General features: G+C 34.7%; 1 protein-coding gene across 2 annotated transcripts in view; it reads right to left on the minus strand.

Moving 5' to 3' along the window:
• The window catches only part of Hdx (highly divergent homeobox), a 128,797-nt gene that overhangs the window by 77,045 nt on the left and 33,691 nt on the right, over window positions 1–18,061 (minus strand). Inside the window, exons 2-3 of one of the 2 annotated variants that reach the window (XM_042668590.1) lie at window positions 17,483–17,629; window positions 9,627–10,736 (exon numbers count right to left, since the gene is read on the minus strand). In XM_042668590.1, coding sequence (XP_042524524.1) covers window positions 9,627–10,736; window positions 17,483–17,629 — 1,257 coding nt within the window. Of the gene's footprint in view, window positions 1–9,626; window positions 10,737–17,482; window positions 17,651–18,061 lie in introns of both variants that reach the window. The other variant, XM_042668591.1, reaches the window with a different exon arrangement.

Genomic DNA, 18,061 nt, shown 5'->3' on the forward strand with positions numbered 1-18,061 from the left:
TCTGCCTGGGTTAGCTTTGAGCAGTAATCTTCAGTTCTCAGCCTACTGAGAAACTAAGATTATAAGCATGAGCCTCCAGCACCAGGCAAATGTATGATATTTTAATGTAGCCATTTGTACAGGGAAATTAACAAATGCACACAATCTCAGAAAAGAGATATAAAAAGTTGCAAGATGATGGTTAGAATCCTGATGCATTTTGAATTCATGAATGAGAACAGTCTAGTAACACAGAAGAAAGAAAGAAGAGCATCATGAATCACAAAAAATGTAGCAGGACAACAGAAAAGCAGAAATAAATGGAAGCAACAGAAAAAAGGAATAAACAATAAAATAAGTCCACTCTGCTACAAACCATAAACTCAGGTTAGAGATTTGGTGAGACTGACTGCTCTGATGTGGAAGGCCTTAGTGAAGAAAGAAAAGAAATCATGCCATTCCTTCTTATATCAGAGCTACAGCAAGATTCTAGCTTCAGAAAGGGCCTATTGTTTGAGACCTCAAACTCTTAGCAAATCATGAACAAGTTCTCCCCCAAGGAAGTTTATAGAATGAAATAAAAATACCAGATCAGAGATTAATGAGATGGATACTGAATGAACCATACAAAGAACTATTAAAACAAATACTGGTTCTTAGGATACATAATAAACATGACTGACAAACCCTTCTCAAAACTAGCCAAGAGAAAGATGGGGAAGACAAATTAATAGTTAGGATGAGAAAATAAGTATCACAAAAAATACCACTAATGAATTTCAGAGGAAAATTAGGGAAAACTTCTAACAAACTGAAAATCTAGAAGAAATGGGCAAATGTGTAGAAGCATGTGAGCTATTAAAGATGAGCCAAGAGGATATAAGCTACCTGTATAAGTTTACTATAAGCAATGAAATTGAAGCAGTACTAGATTCATAACAAAGAAAGCTATGACTAGATGGATTTATAGCTGAATTTTACCAGATCATTAATAAAGAACGACCACCAATGTGCTTCAATATATAGGCCAGTCTTACCCTGCTAGGAAAACCAGATAAACAGACAACAAAACAAGAAAATTATTAATTATAATGAATGTAAGTACAAAATTCTTCAATAAAATATTTGCAAACTACATTCAAGAGCATACAAAAAAGATCATACACAATGATGAAACTTATTTTATTCCAGGAATGCAAGCATAGTTAAACCTATTTAAATATAATACAATATAGAAATAGAATAAAGCACAAAAATCATGCAATCCTGTCAATTGATGCAGAAGAAGCTTTGACATAATTCAACATGCCTTCATGACAAAATCCCTGAAGAAACAAAGAACAGATAAAACATATCATAACATAATAAATGTGGGCAAGGAATGTGGCTTAGTGGTAGAGTGCTTGCCCATCATGCCTTAAGCTCTGTGTTGAATTCCTTGGTGCCACATAAACACAAAAAATAAATAAATAAAATTTAAAAATGCAGAAGAAAATAATAAAGGCTATGTTTGGCAAGCCTATTACCTATATCTAACAATAACACTCTTGAGTTCATATCCAAAATAATGGAATTCAGTACGCAATAGAGATATCTGTACACTCATGTTTATTGCAGCTGTATTCACAATAGTCAAGTCATGGAAACAGATGAGATGCCTTACAACTGATATACATATACATATAAATATATATATGTATATATGCATATACATTGCAATATAAGTCAGCTATAAAGAAGAACATAATCGTTCCACTTGTAGGAAAACTGAAAAAAATGGAAAACACCATGTTAAGTGAAATAAGCCAGACTTAACAAATTTCATAGCTTTACTATAATATATCAAATCTAGGGAAAAAAACTCATGAATGTAGAAGAGGGGCTATTTGGGAAAAGTGACAGGTGACAAGAGAGGTTGCCAGAACATAGTAGACATGCATGAAAAAGTCATAATAGAGTAGATGAGTGGATCAAGAAAATGTGGTATATATACACAATGGAATTCTATGCCTCCATCAGAAAGAATGACATTGCCCCATTTGTTAGGAAATGGAAAGACTTGGAAAAAATTCTATTAAGTGAAGTAAGCCAGGCCCAAAGAAACATAGGTCCCATGGTTTCCCTTATTTGCAATAATTAGTATATGCCTGAGACAAGCAGAAATGGTCAGATAAGTTGATGTTCGGAGAAATGAACCCCAAGATAAAGACTCTGATGTTTTTTCTTTCTTGCTATTTTTTCTAATATATTTATAAGATATTTCTTTGTTGCTTTGTATGTCCCTCCCCCACGCTATAACTCCCGCTTTCACTATATTTGATATTAGTATAATTTGTGGAGGGGAAGTGAAAAAACAAATTGTTTAAATAGGGATACAGGTGGACCCATTGCAACAATGAAATGTACAAGACGTTATGTTGGAAAATGAATTTTACAACTTTGGCATGGGTGGGCCGGGTGGGGGGAAGATGGGAAGGGATGGGAAGGGGAACAAAGGAGGAGGCAACAATGCTTGATAAGAAATGTACTCATTACCTTGCTCATGTAATTGTACCCCCTCTGTACAGTATTTTCACAATAAAAAAATCAAAAAAAAGAAACCTATTACTGTTTTCAAGCATAAAAATAAAAATGAGAAACATCTAAGATAATGATTCTACAACTCAAAGAAGTTAGAAAAGTAAGCCATTTGGAGAAGAAATATAATGATTATTAGAGGAGAAACACATTCCAGTATTATACAGACAATAAAAAAGATGAAAATTCAGCTGGGTGCTGGTAGCTCATGCCTGAAATCCTAGCTACTCAGAAGGCTGAGAGCTGAGGATCATGGTTTGAAGCCAGCCCAAGCAGGTGAGTCTGTGAGACCCTTATCTCCACTAAAAACTGCCAAAAAGCCAAAAATGAAACTTTATCTCAAGTGGTAGAGCACTAACTTAGAGCACAAAACTCCAGGCCCAGAGTTCAAGCTCCAGAACCAGCAAATAAACAAACCAAGAAAAATAGTAAAAAGATAAAAATTCAACTGTTACACTTTTAAAGAGAAAACTCACAAAATTTTGATAAATTAAACATGAAAAAGATGACAAGATGAATTATAAATCAGAGGAAACATTGCATATAACATTGTAAAAATATTATAGAATACAACATGTCATTATGCTAATAGAAAACCATTGGTATAAAAGAAATGCAGTGCTAAAGTTTGTAACTATGAGTGCCTATATTAAGAAATCAGAGAAATGTCAAATAAATAAATAATCTCTTTGGTGAATTGCTCATACCTTTAAAGTCCATGAAAGATGAAAATCCAGTTAATTAACAAATTAAAATAATAACAGTACATCCTGTTTTTGTACTACTTGTCTTCCAAAATGCTTAAAATTTCTAGTTGTAAGTAGGTAAGCAATTCTCTTAAATTTATGGTTCTGAGAATATACAGCAGACCCTTGGTTTCCACGGGAACCATTTTTCCTATGGTTCCAAGGAGACCACTACTGAGAAAATCCCACAAATACTAAGGATGTGTGGAGTTCACTACTATACTGTGGATGCTTGATTTCGTTTTCCCCATAATGCCATTGCACTTATACCCACCTTATGTACATGCCATATTAAAAAAAAATCAATTCAATAGAAAGCCCACGGATTGGGAGAAGATCTTTACTAGTCATACAACGGACAAGGGTCTCATATCTAAAATATACTTGGAACTCAGAAAATTAAACCACCCAACAACAAATCCTCAAAGAAACAACTGCCCAATAAATAAGTGGGCGAAAGACTTAAAGAGAAGCTTCTCTGTGTGGTCTTGTTTGTAAACATTAGGGTAAATGCCCAAAAGTGGGATTGCTGGGTCATAGGGGAGCTCTATGTGAAGTCTTTTGAGGAACCTCCATACTGCTTTCCAAAGTGGTTGAACAAGTTTACATTCCCACCAACAATGAAGTAAGGTTCCTTTCTGTCCACATCCCCTCCAGCATCTGTTGTTGTTAGAGTTCTTGATTTTTGCCGTTCTAACTGGAGTGAGGTGATATCTCAATGTTGTTTTGATTTGCATTTCTTTTATGGCTAGGGATGTTGAACATTTCTTCATGTGTCTATTGGCCATCCTTCTTTCTTCTTCAGAGAAGTTTCTCTTTAAGTCTAAAGCTACCAGCACAACTATGTTTATTGCAGCATTATTTACCATAGCTAAGATATGGAACCAACCCAGATGCCCCTCAGTAGATGAATGGATCAAGAAAATGTGGTATATATACACAATGGAATTCTATGCCTCCATCAGAAAGAATGACATTGCCCCATTTGTTAGGAAATGGAAAAACTAGTAAAAAATTATATTAAGTGAAGTAAGCCAGGCCCAAAGAAACGTAGGTCCCATGGTTTCCCTTATTTGTAATATCTAGTATATGTATGAGTCAAGCGGAAAAGGTCAGATAATGTGATGTCAGGAAAATGAACCCTTAGATGTGTATTTTAATGTTTTTTTCTTTCATGCATGTGTTTCTAACACATTTATAAGATTATCTCTTTGTTGCTTTGTATGTCCCTCCCCCACAGTATAACCCCTGCTTTCACTATATTTGATGTCAGTATAACTTGTGGAGGAGATGGGGAAAAACCAGTTGTTTAAGGATACAGGTGGACCTGTTGCAACAATGAGAAGTACAAGTTGTCATGTCCAAAACGAGCTTTACAACGTTGGTGCGGGGGGGGGGGGGGGGGGGGGGGGCAGGGGGGGGAAGGGGGGGAAGGAGAAGGATTGGGATTAGGGGGGGAGGGGGGAGGCTGGGAAGGGATGTGAAGGGTAAACAAAGGAGGAGGCTGCAATGCTTGGTAAGAAATGTACGCATTATCCTGCCCATGTAACTGTAACTCCTCTGTACAGTATGTTCACAAATAAAATTAAATTAAATTAAAAAAAAAAAGATCTTGTCTTAAAATAAAAGTTTGTTTTAAAGGTCTGAGGCTACAGCACACATATGCTTGCCTACCTTGTGTGAGACCTTGGATTCCATCCCCAATACTGAAGGGAACAGAAAAAAAAAAGAAGCTTCTCTGAAGAAGAAAGAAGGATGGCCAATAGACACATGAAGAAATGTTCAACATCCCTAGCCATAAAAGAAATGCAAATCAAAACAACATTGAGATATCACCTCACTCCAGTTAGAACAGCAAAAATCAAGAACTCTAACAACAACAGATGCTGGAGGGGATGTGGACAGAAAGGAACCTTACTTCATTGTTGGTGGGAATGTAAACTTGTTCAACCACTTTGGAAAGCAGTATGGAGGTTCCTCAAAAGACTTCACATAGAACTCCCCTATGACCCAGAAATCCCACTTTTGGGCATTTACCCTAATGTTTACAAAAAAGACCACACTAAAGCTACCAGCACAACTATGTTTATTGCAGCATTATTTACCATAGCTGAGATATGGAACCAACCCAGATGCCCCTCAGTAGATGAATGGATCAAGAAAATGTGGTATATATACACAATGGAATTCTATGCCTCCATCAGAAAGAATGACATTGCCCCATTTGTTAGGAAATGGAAAGGCTTGGAAAAAATTATATTAAGTGAAGTAAGCCAGGCCCAAAGAAACATAGGTCCCATGGTTTCCCTTATTTGCAATATCTAGTATAGGTATGAGTCAAGCGGAAAAGGTCAGATAATGTGATGTTAGGAAAACGAACCCTTAAATATGTATTTTTATGTTTTTGTTTCTTTCATGCATGTGTTTCTAACGCATTTATAAGATTATTTCTTTGTTGCTTTGTATGTCCCTCCCCCACAGTGTAACCCCCCCGCTTTCACTATATTTGATGTCAGTATAACATGTGGAGGAGATGGGGACAAACAAGTCGTTTAAGGATTCAGGTGGACCTGTTGCAACAATGAGAAGTACAAAATGTCATGTCAAAACCAGCTTTACAATGTAGGTGTGGGGGGGGAGGGGGGGGTATGATTGGGTGGGGGGGGAGAGGGGAGGCTGGGAAGGGAGGTGAAGGGTAAACAAAGGAGGAGGCTGCAATGCTTGGTAAGAAATGTATGCATTATCCTGCCCATGTAATTGTAACCCCTCTGTACAGTATGTTCTCAAATAAAATAAAATTAAATTAAAAAAATGAATTCACTTAACCATTTAAATTAAGCACACTGTCTTTTACCTTGCTTTATAGGGGTCACCATTTGCTTTTTTTTCTTGCATATTTTCATAAAATTAAGGGCAGAGATACACTTACCAGATCACATAAATGATGAAATGCAGTACTGACTGACCTTCTCTGTATCCACTGTGTATTTCATGCTTAGCAATTTACTATTTTTGTTTGTGAAAAGTGGCACATGTTCAGTAGAAGTTGAGTAGCAGTAGGGGAAAAATGAATCAAATATCTACAGTCAATTCCAGAACAAGAAACTTAAGAGAATTGCTTGCTTACTTATAGTCCCACAGCTAAAAAATTTGCTAACATGACAATAGGTTCTGCTTTGTCCTGATCCTGGATGGTTGGTGATACTGTATCTTCATCAAAACCTTGGAGGCTATCCTCTGTGGATTACACTTCATCAGGTCATCTTGGTTTTACCCAATCTCAACTAACTAAAAGAAAGATAGGAAAAGTCATGTCCTACGGTTCTGTGGAGAAAAACAAAAACAAAACTGTTTACCCTACTGTATCTCAGTTTAAGCTGGCTTGATTTCTTTCTGGTGTGATATAACCAGGAATACATGGGCTTTCAATGCTTTAGGTAAGGGTGATTGCCGATATAAGTTCAGCAAATACTAAATGCTATTTCTTCTTCAATTATCCTGTGAAAATTGTGAGTTCTGAAATATTTACTTGGAATATAAAGGAAATCTGAACTAGTAGAGTTTCATTCACTTCCTAATTATGAGTTAATATGTACATACACATTTATTTATTTATTTACTTATGTTTTTGAGATAAGATCTCATTATGCAGTCCACAATGGCCACAAACTTGTTATACTTCTGCCTCAGCCTCCTGAGTTTTGGGATTACAAGTGTGCACTACAATACCTGGTTATGTGAGAAACTTTATGTGCCACGGAAGAAACAATGAACCTTGCTTGGTATCATTTCATGTTACAGCCTTCTTGTGAAGCGGATGTCATTATTCACATATAACATAGGGAAGTCAGACAAGCAGAAAGTTGCAGAGACTAAATTTGGATCCAATCCTGTTTAGGCTTTAGGTCCTATTCTAAATTATTTAAATTAAGCCATTTTTAAGTAACTTAAAATTCAAAAAGCTGTTGTTGTAACATAACACTTAAAATACTTTATAAAAGGTTAGAGAATATACACAAGTAACATTAGAGTTGAAATTAAATATAAACATGTTGTAGACCTAATTAAAAAACTAAAAATAATACTCTACTTTCTGAGACCTTACAGCCATTTATACAAAAATCAAAATAGTTGTACTGTACAGTAATTTGTAAAGAAAACTAAATGAATAATACATTCATGAGTTGGAATCTGGTTTCCATCATTTACTAATTGTAGATCGATGGGAAGTTTTTCTGTAAAAATAAAATGCCTAAAAAATAAGAAAGAAAAGAGCTTAAGTAAAATATCCATCTGTCCAAATCATTGTGAAGATTGAGATAGGCATTTAAATAGTACTTTGTGACACTTAGTGGGCACTTAGCCTATTATTATTATTATTGCTATTTTTGTTACTAGGGACCAAGCTAAAAGAATAAAGTACAAAGAAATGGTTGAATGAAAGGGTTTCTGTTTTGAGGATAACATAACACTAGTACCATTTGATGTCATTTTAAGCATTTTTTTTTAAACAGCAAACACAAATTAGTTAACCATTAGTAAGAAATGACTAGTAGTTGTGTACCTGTGGCTCATGGCTATAATCCTAGCTCCATGAGAGGTTGAGAATACAAGGCTAAAGATTCAAGGCCAAAACAGGCAGAAAAGTGAGAAAGGGAAGCTAGATGCATATTCCTGTGATCCCTGGGATGATGGAAAGCCTATATTAGGGCAAATCAGATTAAGTGTGCATCCAGGCACACCTGTCCTATCCTAAAAAATAATCAGTAAAAAAAAGGCCTTTTCTGCTTGTCCTACACATGTACTAGTTATTGCAAATAAGAGAAACCATGGAGTCTATGTTTCTTTGGGCCTGGTTTACTTCACTTAATAGAATTTTTTCCAAGTCTTTCCATTTCCTAACAAATGGGGCAATGTCATTCTTTCTGATGGAAGCATAGAATTCATATATATATATATATGCATATATATATATATATATGAATTATCTCTATATATATATCCCACATTTTCTTGATCCATTTATCTACTGAGGGGCATCTGGGTTGGGTCCATATCTTAGCTATGGTAAATAATGCTGTGAAAAGCATAGGTGTGATGGTAGCCTTATGATGGCCTTGTTTTTGATCATTTGGGTAAATGCCCAAAAGTGGGATTGCTAGGTCATAGGGGAGCTCTATGTGGAGTCTTCCGAGGAACCTCCACACTGCTTTCCAAAGTAGTTGAACAAGTTTACACTCCCACCAACAATGCAGTAGAGTTACCTTCTGGCCACATCCCCTCCTGCATCTGTTGTTATTAGTGTTCTTGAATTCAAACCAAAATGCTTAGTAATCATGAAGTACCACCAAATGATCAGTAATTATGAAGATTAAATTCTTTCCTTAAAGTTAGATGCCAAAATTCACTTCCTGTACTATGTCATTTCTTTACATTTTGAGGCAGGAACCTATAAGACGGACAAGGCCAGGAAAAAGTCTCCCTGATAAACTATAAATATTGTGGCTGAATAATAAGAATGTGTAGCCAATATCAAAGAAAAGTCATGCATTCTTGTCCTGTTATTTAAATTTTATAGAGCAGATTTTTTTCAGAGGGAAGATAGATGACCTGAACAAATGTTTTGAGGTAGGCTAATATCACACTGAAGAGATTATTTGAAACATATCAAACAATTGAATATGTCAAACAGTAAAGAAATAACACCTATTTTTTACACAGGACTAAAATCGCTTTAATTCCTACACTGTCTTTTCCCTATATGCGGTTTATGAAAGATTAATGGCCCACTTAACATTTAGTACAGCTTTTACTTCTAGAAAAAGCTGTTGGCTCAGTTACAGCAGGTTTTGACTTCTTAGCCATTGGCACCTAGGGAAAATGATTGACTTGCTTGGCTCTGTACCCAGGGATGGCACCATTCATCCTGTGACATCCCCAAACTGCAAGTAAAAACCATTACAGGAATAATCTATATTCAAGAGGATGAGCCTAGACAATTTAATCCTATTTTAGATATGGGAAATGCCATGCTTCCCATAAAGTTACCATTTCTTGAACAAAACCATTTTAAACATCAGGAAACGTTGCCATGTTATTAAAAACTACTATATCCATTTTTTTAAAAACCCTCATCATTTGTAAACCTGACAGAGAAAGCATAGGATTCCTCATGCAGTAGACTCTAAATCACTACTTCACAGTAAAAATCTCAAATCACTTCAAAATATGAGTTAAGTGATCCAAGTGATTCAGGTCTAAAGTGATAGTTTTTTTAAACAAACACAGCTTTGAAAAATCTTGACAAGTTAATATGCATATTACCTGGTAGTTGTTTTGGTTTTGTGATAACCTCAATTGGTTTGATGATGCAAAATGTGGAGAAAAATTATTCCGTGGGTTGGTATTACTGTACATTGTATTAGATGCTGTATGTAATAAGGTCCGAGGTGTCAAATGGTAGTCTCTGTTTTGAAACAGTACATTGTCTGAAAAATCTCTAATATTCAACATTTGTGAATTTGGCATATTTCTTCCTGGTCCAGGCAAAGTTGTACTTTGGTTCTCAGTTCGAAGGGAACTACCACTTTCATAATATCTTGAGTAGTTTGGAATCTGTGCTCCCATAGATGCCAACTCTTCTTCTCTGGCGTATTCATCCTCAGCATCTCCAGTCTCCATTGCAATGGATAAACAAGTTCCTTCTGCTGAGTTGGGCTTCTGTGTGGCAGTTCCTCCCAGAATTCTCTGGGGGTAATCACTGACAGCCAACGAAAATACTTCACGGATTTCCAAGTTTTGTGTTCTACAGAAAGGGTCTCTAATAGTTGATTTTTGCCCACATAAGTTATGTGATGCCACACTTGTGTTTTCAGGCTTATATGACCTTTGAATCCCAACTGGTTCAATTTTGCAAGGTCGATGACATACAGATGGTTTTGGAGGTCCTGACATTTCAGAAGCATGCACTGAAGAGCTTCCATAGTTTTTCTTTGTGTGATTGTATACCGAGTTTCCAGCATTTAACACACTTGTCTGTCTTGACAAAATAATTGTTTTTTCACCCAGGAGCAGTGAGGCATTTTTACAGTGTGCTACTTGTCTTTGAACAGGTATATGCAACTGAAACTCAGTATCATTTTTACTGGAGGCTTTCTGACTGGGAATGTTATGTGCTTCTGTAATTTGTGGGGTTGTATGTTTGGTTGTTCCTTGTTTACTTGATGAACTACTTGGGCTGTATATACCAGTTAAAATGACATCATTATTGGCAGAAGTCCAAGAGGATTGTTGGCTTGAGGGTCCAGCAATATTAACCACATTTCTGACTGTATTGTCTGGAGCTGTCAAAGAAGTAGCAGAAACAGTTCCTGTGCTTGCTCCTGATTCAGAATTCTTACTACTCATTTTTCTTCGCTTATTGCCAACCCACGTCTGAAAAGATTTAAAACAAGCATTATGAAAAAATTCACAAACCAAGAAAACTAATTTCTAAATGAAAATTATGTTCTTACTGGTCATTTAAACTAACTAAAAGGAAAAAATGATACAATACTTTTTACAGTGATTAAGGACTCACCTAATAAATATCTAGTTACTTTGATAACTGGAAGTATTACTGGTCCTCTCTGCCGCAAGCCCACTTAATTTAAATAGATAGATAGATTGATAGATAGATAGAGGATTTGTTGTTGGGGGATTTAATTTTTTGAGTTCCAAATATATTTTTAGATAGATAGATAGATAAATAGTTTATATGTAAATTATTGTTTTGTATTTATAATTCAAAACATTATTTGTTCAAAATACACTGAAAGAAGCTATGGAATTACCAAAAGGAAATCCCTTATACTATTAATGTTTGCCAATTAAAATAATAATTTTTTTAAAAAATTCAAACTGTTCATATCTTTTTTCCTAGAAAACAAATTTCTAGAAAATTATCCTAAAATGTATTCACAGATGTAGGCAAAATTATAGAAAGGTATTCTACATTGTATTCTGTATTCATGCATAAAGTAAAAAGTTGAAAGCAGTGTGTGAGCCACTGGTGTCCAACTTTAAAAGTAAGATTTTTTTTTGTTTTGTTTTTTTGTGTCGGTCATGGGACCTGAACTCTGGGACTGGGCACTGTCCCTCAGCTCTTCAGCTCAGTGCCACTTCTAGCTTTTTTGTCTGCTTATATGGTGCTGAGGAATCAAACCCAGGGCCTCATGCATGCAAGGCAAGCAATCTACCACTGAGTCACCTTCCCAGCCCCTAAAAGTAAGTTTTTCTTTTAACATAATTAGAAAGTACTCTTGGTTGGACATTGGTGGTTCACATCTGTAATCCTAGCTACGCAGGAGGCTGAGATCTGAAGATCACAATTCAAAACCATACTGGTGAGGAAAGTCCATGAGACTCTTATCTACAATTAACCAGCAAAAAGCCAGAAGTAGAACTGTGGCCCAAGTGGTAGAGAGCCCTACCCTGAGCACAAAAGCTCAGGAACAGTATCCAGGTCCTGATTTAACCCTCAGGATTAGTACCAAAAAGGAAAAGAAAAGAAAATATTCTTTGTATCATTAAAACAACTATACATTTGCATTTTTCTTTTTCTTTTCCAGGGCTGAGGACCGAACCCAGGGCCTTGTGCACACCGGGCGCCCTTCCTCTGGGCTAAACCCCCAGCCCCTACATTTGCAATTTTCAAGCTTAATGACTTCTGTATGGATATAGCATAACGGTTAATTTTAAAAGTATTAATAATTGTAAATTGTATTATAACACACTTCATTGTGCATGTATCATTGTGTTGGTTGTTAATTAAAATGCAATATGAGAAGGGAAATTGCAAGGGTCTGTTATTTCCCAAGTGCCTTCTGACATATGAGAATACTGGTTTCCTCACATCCCTACCAACTGTTTACATTTTTATCATCTTTACTAATCCAGGAGTTAATAAAAGCAAAGTATTGCTGTTGTGGTTGATTGTCTATGGTTACTATGTTACTTTCATAGAGTGGCTCATCCATTACCTATTTTTATATTGGGGTGTTTGTCTTTTTATGCTGATTTGTTAGAGCAATTTTCTCCTAAAGATAATAACAATTTGTCAGAAGGTGCAATTTTTTAATTTGTCATTAATGTATGGTAGTTATTTTCTTCTTTACACTTTCATCTACATACCAAATTGTATACAATGAATATATATTACTTCTGTAAACTTAAAAAGTTATTAATAAAAATAATATCAGTGCTTGGCATTTAGGATTTGATTATAAAATACATACTTTTATATAAGTAATTTATTATAATTATTCTAGGATTATTGTGCTGAATCATAGTTCTTCTAAAATTTGCAATAAGAAATGTTATATTCCATAATACAATTACAAAACTTCATAATTATTCCAAAATGCATATTGCATGAAAACTACCAGAAGTCATTAATCTGTTAAGATTAAACAAAATAAATGAATAAATAAAAACATTAAATAAACTAGTCTTACACAAACATGGTTCAGGGTAGCTTCTTCTCTGATGTGTTTTCAGAAAACTCATAAATTATGTAATTTTCAATGCTAATTTATATAAAGTATAAGTACATACATTGACATTATTGTAATACTGGAAATAAAAGTTAACATGCCAGTTACTAGTGGCTCACACCTGTAATTCTAGTTACTAAAGAGGCTGAGATCTGAGGGTCATGGTTCAAAATCAGCCAAGGCAGGAAAGCTTGTGAGACTCTTATCTCCAATAAACTACTCAGAAAAAGCCAGAAATGACACTGTGGCTCAAGTGGTAGAGCACTAGCCTTGAGCCAAAGAAGCATAGGGACAACACCTAGGCCATGAGTTCAAGCCCAAGGTCTAGCATTTAAAAAAGGTTGCAACAATGAGATATACAAGACACTATGTTGAAAAACAAACTTTATAATTTAGGTGGAGGGGGGGAGTGTAGTTGTGGAGGTATGGAGGTGGGAGGGAAGGGAGGGTAGGGGAAAAACAAAGGAGGAGGCAACCATGCTTGATAGAAAATGTATTCATTACCTTGCTCATGTAACTGTAACCCCTCTGTACAGTATTTTTACAATAAAAACATCTTTAACATATTTAAAAGAAGATTAACAGGTGCTGAATCTTTAATTCCTTTGGTAGCTATTATTTTTCTAACTATATAAATGAAGAGATTGAGTTTTCCAATCAAATAAAAATATCCTTGGAAAAAAATACTTGCCAATATATGACAGAACAAATTCAGTCAGTCTTATATAACCTCAAAACACATTCCTCTCCACTACACATGTAATGGCTGAACTCTTGAACTAGTTATGTCTGTTAGCCATTTTACTTTCATAACTATTTTTCCACTAAAAAAATATTCCAGAAACTGTGGTTGTTCCTTTTGTTTCACGTAACAACATAGGGGGATTTTTTTTCTAATACTTGGTTTGAACTCAGGGACTTACACTCATTCAGCTTGTTTGCTCAGTACTACCACTCTGATATTTGAGCCAGTCCTCTAGCCCATGTTTTCGCTGGTTGTTTTGGAAAGGTGTATCATGGGCTTTTTTGCCAGGCTCGTTTTGAACTATGATTCTTAAGATCTCAGCCTGTTGCATAGGTAGGCTTACAGCCATGAGTTACCACTACTCATTTCTTAGTGAGATTTTTAGAATCACTCCGATTTACTTTCATGAAATAGCAGAAGTGAGTTATAAGCAAAAAACAAAACATAACAAAACATGTAAGTCTAAATGTTATAAGAGACACAGGAGAAAAACTAACAGGTTTTGAGGTATATACTAAACATTTTTAAACAAATGTCTTTAGATAAATATAATTGCACAAAAGATTTTACAAGTATTTATAAATTTCGTGGGTATTCATAATATTTCCAGGTTATAGTTTTCAAGTAAAAATTGAGCCCATGATGTTTTGTGCATAATTTTATAAAAATACATAAGCTTTCAAACCAGATGTTGGTGCCTTATGCCTATAACCCTAGCTACTCAGGATTGAGATCTGAGAATTGTGGTTCAAAGCCAGTCTGGGCAGGAAAGTCTGTAAGATTCTTACTGTCAATTAATCATAACAAAGCAGGAAGTGGAGCTGTGGCTCAAGTAGTAGAGTGCTAACCTTGAGGAAAAAAGATCAAGGACAGTGACAGTGAGCGCACGTGCGCGCACGCATACACACACACGACTAATCATACTACATTGAAAATCGTGGCTTATTTAAATAATTTTATAGTTTATACATAAAATTTATAGCATATATACTTTAATAGATATTTATATTATGTATCATCAATAATTAAAATAAAATAGAATAATATTATGCACACATGAAACAGCTATCTAGCAGCCTAGCGACCTCATTTGTCCAGAACACAACACACATGTCACAAGATTTATGTGACAACTCTTAATAGCACAGCACCAAAGCTTAAAATCCACTTTCTTTGATTTTATAATTTGATGAAAGCTGGACTAGTACTTTACAATAAATTAGAAGCAACAAAATAGAAGGGGCATTTGGTGGTAGAGATTGTTAATGGCAGGGACCCTGGTAGCACTAAAATTAAGAAGGTTCACTGAACATTGCTCATTAAAAAGGAAAAATAGAAAGGAAAACATAAAATCAATGTAAGAAATCACTGAATAGCCATCTGTGTTCTTTAACAAATGGGAAAATAGATCCATATACCTTATCAAGTTGTAAGCATTATTATTTTATAGCACAATATCATAAATGGTTTCCATAATGAAAAACCTGAGTCAGAAGGGGTTCAATTATTTCCCATGTTCTCTAAGAAAGAAAAGCACAAAGTATATATTTAAGAAATGTTCACTATTAACGTGTTGAAAATAAAGAAAATTCATTGTTTGAGGAGGGGGTCTCAACAAATTAAATTTTAACTGGTGTTTTTCACATGTAATATCCAAAATTTACCTAGGCTTATCATATGTAAATGTTCCCCATTTTAAATGCCTCACTGATGAGAAGGGGAAAAAAAAGTCAAACAAAATGATATGAAAATTTGAGTTAAGGAACTAGTAAAGCTACACTGCACAGATTTAAAAAAAAAAACAGGAAAGGCCATCAAATCACCAATACTTGTGTACAAAATTCTCTTTTAGTTTTCTCTTAAAAATTCACTGTCTCATTAGGCACAGCTCACGTTTGTAATCTTAGCTACTCAGGAGGCTGAGATGTGAGGATCACCGTTGTAAGCCAGTCCTGGAAGGAGTTCATAAGAATCATATCTCTCATTAACTATCAAAAATGCTGGTAGTGGAGGTATCCTTCAGGAAGACTTCAGGAACAGTGCTCAGGCCTTGAGTTCAAGCCCCAGGACCAGCAAAGAAAAAAGTTACTGTCTCTAAATCTCTTTTCCTTTTTCTATACATTATTTATTTTCCTGCTCCCTACCCCATTATATTTGTTTGTGCTTCCATGTTTCAGTCTTTTCAGTTTTTTGCACATTGGGATCAAATACTTAAAATAGTAGGGCATGAGTTCTTTGGAGAATTGTAACATATTTTAATAAAATCATAAAGAATGTTCTTTTTCAAGTAGGTTACATTATGTTAGGAAAATATAGGGAGAAGGATTATTAAGTGGTAAGTTTATAAACAACTGCCTGTTTTCTAAATAAAAAGCAATCAAAATTGTCTTGAGATTCAAATATGGAAGCCTGAATTTCTGTAAAATTTACGTATTGCTAGAATGGAATTTTTATTTTCTTGAGATGAATCTGCTCTACACAAATCCCTATATTTTTGCAATATTTTACTTTTAATCCTTCATTCTAAAAATTTATATCTATCATCCTCATTGTTTTAGATTTTACATCATTTGAGGTATACATATATATACTTGCTTTCCAAAAATCCCAATATTCAGGCACAATCAAGGAAGTTATAAGGACAAAGGTTCTACGTTTCTGCCATAACAAATTAGGAATATGAAAGACAGTGCAACTGCCTGCGAAGGCATTTTACTTTAAGTCAAGAATAAGACAAAAGGGAAAAAACAATTAAAACAAGGAAAATTAAAATAGCAAAATGTTTGTACTATAAAATTTAATCTCATGGACTTGGAATATTTTATATTACTTTTTCTAAGGCAATTAAATATTTTCCTCTGTGGGTTGATAAAGGGAATTTCAAGTACTGCAGTTACAGTTACAAACAAGACATATTTCTAGTTCTTAAACAAATATGAGCATGACATTTGTTATCAACGAACAAGAAACATATTCTGGATATTTCCCCCCAGAATTAGTGTCTTAATTTCCTATTTGAAAGTTCAGCTCTCCTTTAGCCTTTAAGAAATACTTGGGAATTGGGCTTATTGAAAAATTTTTATTTCTAGGCTTTGATCGTACATAGAAAAGCAAAATAAAGTCAAACAGATATCTTTTCTTTTTTTCCAAATTAGCCTAACAATCTCCAAAGATAGGAAGTTGCTAATCTTTTGATCACTAGGGTTTCACATCTAGAGGAGCGGTACCATTTACACAAACATGAAAAGGCCCACACATTCAATAAAATTCATGACTAGTTTTGTTAGATTTATCTCTTGCCTCCTCTTTATTGCTTTTTCATTGCCTTTATGAAAGTGTAGTAGTTCTGAATTTTTTTTACAGCTAAGTAACTGTGGTTGTGATAATTTCCTCCCTTGGGATGTCTTATTCCTTCCTTGATACACATTAAGATGCATACATTTTATTTGGGAGGATAAAGTATTCACAAAACTTGATTAGATTTTTCTGAAAAGATAAAAACTAAAATAATAAATGCCCAAGGGAAAAAATCTAAATACAGCAACAACAAAAACAAACAAAAATCCACAAAACACAGAGATTTCTCTTGGAAAAACGCTTTTTTTAGCATCACTTGTGGAGGTTATATCTAGATTAATTGAAATTTTAAGGGAAGCATAAGAGCAACAATTAATCCTAAAGGTATTTGCTAGTTCAAAAAGCATAGATATTTAGAAGAAATATCCACTCTGTAAAGGTTTTGGTGTTTCCAACTATTTATAGGAACAAATATATAAAATAGTACTGTTAGGTCAGGGAAATGAAGCTGTTATAAAGTTAGGACTTTCAGGTCCTAAATGGCCTTTAGGCAATCATAACATGTAATACAAAGCTATACATTTGTGTAAGACCTCAATACTTACCCTGACTACACTGAAGTCCAGCTTAGTCTCCTGTGCACACTGTAATATGAGCTGAAAGCAATTTTTACTTTGATTTGTCATTCCATTTTCATAATAACGTTGTAAAATCCTTTGTTGCTCTACAGTAAATACAGAACGCAGATTCATCTAAAAATAAAAGAAGATACTCTGAAAATTGGAATAAAAATTTGGTGTGTGTAGAATGTGTATACTTTGGGCTTTTTGTTTTTGATACAGTTTCAGAGCTCTGAGCTGCAAGATTTTTTAAGTGAATTAATCTCCAGTAATGAGCAGTAATTTGTGTGCTAAAGACAGACAGCTTCTCAATGAAAAATATGCATAAAACACTACTGAATTTGTTAAAAATACCAACTTTACATATGAAAAAAGTAAAAACTAACAAGAAATGAAAAAAGGGGAAAGCTCTTATCTGGTTTGTGTCAGTGCATAGGAGAAAAAGGTTCTTTCCCTGAAATAAATATTTATAGCTAGTAAAGCCAGAGATGGTAGTAGCCATACAAGGTCAATTATCAACAGGGGCACTTACTGTTCTTTGTCAAGCAAAGCATCTGGCATATG

The sequence above is a fragment of the Dipodomys spectabilis genome, unplaced genomic scaffold, assembly GCF_019054845.1.
Source record: "Dipodomys spectabilis isolate Male_0828 unplaced genomic scaffold, ASM1905484v1 ptg000459l, whole genome shotgun sequence".
Classification (NCBI taxonomy): Eukaryota; Metazoa; Chordata; class Mammalia; order Rodentia; family Heteromyidae; genus Dipodomys; species Dipodomys spectabilis.